General features: G+C 38.2%; 1 protein-coding gene across 1 annotated transcript; it reads right to left on the bottom strand.

Annotated features, from left to right (window-relative positions):
- Nucleotides 1-290: 290 nt before the first annotated feature.
- Nucleotides 291-1829, bottom strand: LOC143611724 (chalcone synthase). Its single transcript, XM_077085884.1, has 2 exons — nucleotides 1600-1829; nucleotides 291-1342 (listed from the first exon to the last, which is right to left on the bottom strand). The coding sequence occupies exons 1-2, from the start codon at nucleotides 1784-1786 to the stop codon at nucleotides 333-335; spliced, it is 1197 nt and encodes a 398-aa protein (XP_076941999.1). The 5' UTR covers nucleotides 1787-1829; the 3' UTR covers nucleotides 291-332.
- Nucleotides 1830-3284: the final 1455 nt, after the last annotated feature.

Below are 3284 nucleotides of genomic sequence, written 5' to 3'. Positions count from 1 at the left end.
GGGAAGCTCTTATGAGTAAGATAGAGAATCCACACTCCTCTCTTTCGCCCGCATTGAATTCTTTCATCTTAAATTAACATTATTCTCTTATTTAAATTTAGCGGGGCTAAAAATAGATTAATAACAGCAATATTAATACGTTGCAAATGACTAATTTTTTCAATACCTGTTTCGTAGGAGAAAGTAGAACCATCTAAACACAACTACAACAGGTTATATTAAATATATCCATACATAAAACACAGATGATACACAAATAGTAAACATAAACAGAAACGTGTGATACATTTATTTAATTAGAATAGACGAATCATTTAATATAGCCATGAAAGTTAGGGTGAAATCGGCATGGTAGTTGGGACACTATGTAGGACCACAGTCTCAACAGTCAAACCCGGTCCGAACCCAAACAGCACACCCCAGTCCAAACCTTCGCCGGTTGTAGCAAGACCCTCTTCCGCTGACTTCTTCCTCATCTCATCCAGAATAAACAAAACACAAGCACTTGACATGTTTCCGTACTCACTTAGAATATGTCGGGTCGCCCTCATCTTCTCCTCTTTGAGTCCGAGCTTACTCTCCACCTGATCCAGGATCGCGGGACCTCCCGGGTGCGCGATCCAGAAGATCGAGTTCCAGTCCGATATACCCAAAGGCGAAAACGCTTGAACCAATGCCTTCTCTATGTTTTTAGAGATCAAACTGGGCACATCTTTGAGTAGATGAAATGTGAGCCCAACCTCGCGCAAATGACCGTCGATCGCACCTTCGGAATCCGGCAAAATTGTCTGGGCGGCCGAGATCATTTGGAACAACGGGCGCTCTGTTTCCGGGTCCGGGTCGGACCCGACAATGAGCGCAGCCGCGCCGTCCCCAAACAATGCCTGACCTACAAGCGAGTCAAGGTGCGTGTCGGTCGGGCCTCGGAAGGTGACGGCGGTGATCTCGGAGCAAACAACAAGGACGCGCGCGCCCTTGTTGTTCTCAGCGAGATCCTTCGCCATGCGGAGAACCGTCCCACCCGCGAAACAGCCTTGCTGGTACATCATGAAGCGTTTCACGGACGGGCGGAGTCCGAGGAGTTTGGTGAGCTGGTAATCGGCACCAGGCATGTCGACTCCAGAAGTGGTGCAGAAGATGAGATGAGTGATTTGCGACTTGGGTTTGCCCCATTCTTTGATGGCTTTAACCGCGGCTTCTTTACCAAGCTTGGGGACTTCAACCACCACCACGTCCTGACGGGCGTCCAAGGACGGAGCCATGTACTCGCAAAGGCTGGGGTGCTCTTTAAGATACTCCTCTGTGAGATGCATGTATCTCTTTCTAATCATTGACTTGTCACCTGCAAATAATTATTCCATGCACGTTATTTAAGTATTAACTCAACTTCAAACCCCTAATCTTAATGGCCATTATATAATAAAGGGGTCGGCTACTTATGTAGTCTGACATCTAAATTCAGACCGTGTTAAATTGCCGTCTGTTTAACTGTTAAATAGCCGTCTGTTTAACTGTTATATAGACGGCAGTTTGATGATATGAAATAAGATGGGATGGTGTAGCTATAGCATGACACTTGTATAATAAATTTAGGCTTACACATGCGCTTGAATTTCTCTTTTAGTTGAACCATGTGTTCGCTTTTGGTGATTCGAAAGTAGTAATCGGGGTAGTCCGCTTGGTAGAGACAGTTAGAGGGAGTTGCGGTGCCGATGGAAAGAATGGTGGCTGGACCTTTGGCCCGTTGAGCCTCTCTAAAGGCAGCGATATCAACAGAAGAGGCCATCTTGCTTTGCTTGAACACCGACAGGTGGAAAGGAAGAGCGGTGCGATCGGGAAATGCAAGTGATGGTGAATAAAAGGGTGAGTGGGTGTTTATTATATAGAGGATGAGTTGGTAGGTTTGCTAAGCGTGTCACAAATTTTGGTCCAAGTATTCTACTTACTTGTATGAATTATTAAATTATATTTTATGTTATTAAAAATATAAAATTATATAATAATATAATAGTACGTAAAAGATCCCATACAATAATCTCTTATCGTACATTACGTACGCGACACCTTTACACCATTAATTTTAAAAAACACGCGAACGCAATATTGTAAATTCTTTCAATTTGTTTCCATCTTAATTAACCATTACGATCATTCAGCCATCGTCACTGACTCCATTGCAGACTACACTTCAATTGAATTGAAATTTTGAAACTTGATTTCAACTTATAGAAGTCTAAATATCATATTTGTTCGTATGATGAAATCGATGACCGATTGATATTTGTTGAAGATTACAAGATTATATGAGGTGATTTCAGCGTTAAATATAATGTTACAGATAGTTTAATTTCAAAATTGAGTTTCTGAACATTTAAAAGTTTATTTAGAGTGTTTAAAGTTCTTCATCTGAGTGTTTAAATTTTGTTATGAACCTCTTAACATTTTGTTCAGCATTTGCTAACTTTTTGTTCTAAACTTCTTAAATTGTTGTTCTGAACCTATTAGTTTTTTATTCTGAATTTCTTAGATTTTTGTTTTAAACTTTTAATTTTTATTCTGAATTTATTAGTTTTTTGTTCTAAACTTTTAATTTTTGTTTTGAATTTCTTAGTTTTTTGTTCTGAATTTCATAGATTTTCGTTCTCAACTTTTAATTTTTGTTCTGAACTTCTTAGTTTTTTGTTCTGAACTTCTTAGATTTTTGTCGTTTTAATCGTGTAATTCTTTTTGGTCATTTGTTCTGAGTGTCTTACAATTTTGTCCTGAACGTTTAAAAGTGTTTGTTTTGGTGAGAACGTTTAAATGTACGTAGTGTCTTCAGTTTTGTTCAGAACATGTAAACGTAATATTTTGAACTATAACAAGAGCTCAACTAGGTGTATTATTCTGCAATTTCATAATCAATTGATGAATCTAAATCCTTCTACACATCAATTTGATTGATTAAACCATCATTTTTTGATTAATTTTGGAGATTCTTTATGTTCAACGACGTTCTATTTTGATTTTGACTTTTGACTTTAGAGATTTCATACTTTAAGCTCTGATTAGGGTTTAGAGATTGAATAAGATAGAGTGAGAAGTTTAGAACTTAGATCAGAATCGATTTGTAATTGATGATTTTGATCATGAAGTAGTTTGGGTTTTTTACGAAACTATCACCGCGTGTTTTATAATTCAACGCTCTGGAAGGCCGCGTACGTAATGTATGATAAGCCATTATTGTACATTAAATCACCCCTACAATAGTAAAAGAAATATATATATATATATATATATATGAA

The sequence above is a fragment of the Bidens hawaiensis genome, unplaced genomic scaffold (assembly GCF_021521415.1).
Source record: "Bidens hawaiensis isolate Kalapana, Puna unplaced genomic scaffold, B.hawaiensis_p1.1 tig00032069_1, whole genome shotgun sequence".
Lineage (NCBI taxonomy): Eukaryota > Viridiplantae > Streptophyta > Magnoliopsida > Asterales > Asteraceae > Bidens > Bidens hawaiensis.
This window is presented reverse-complemented; position numbering and strand designations above follow the sequence as displayed.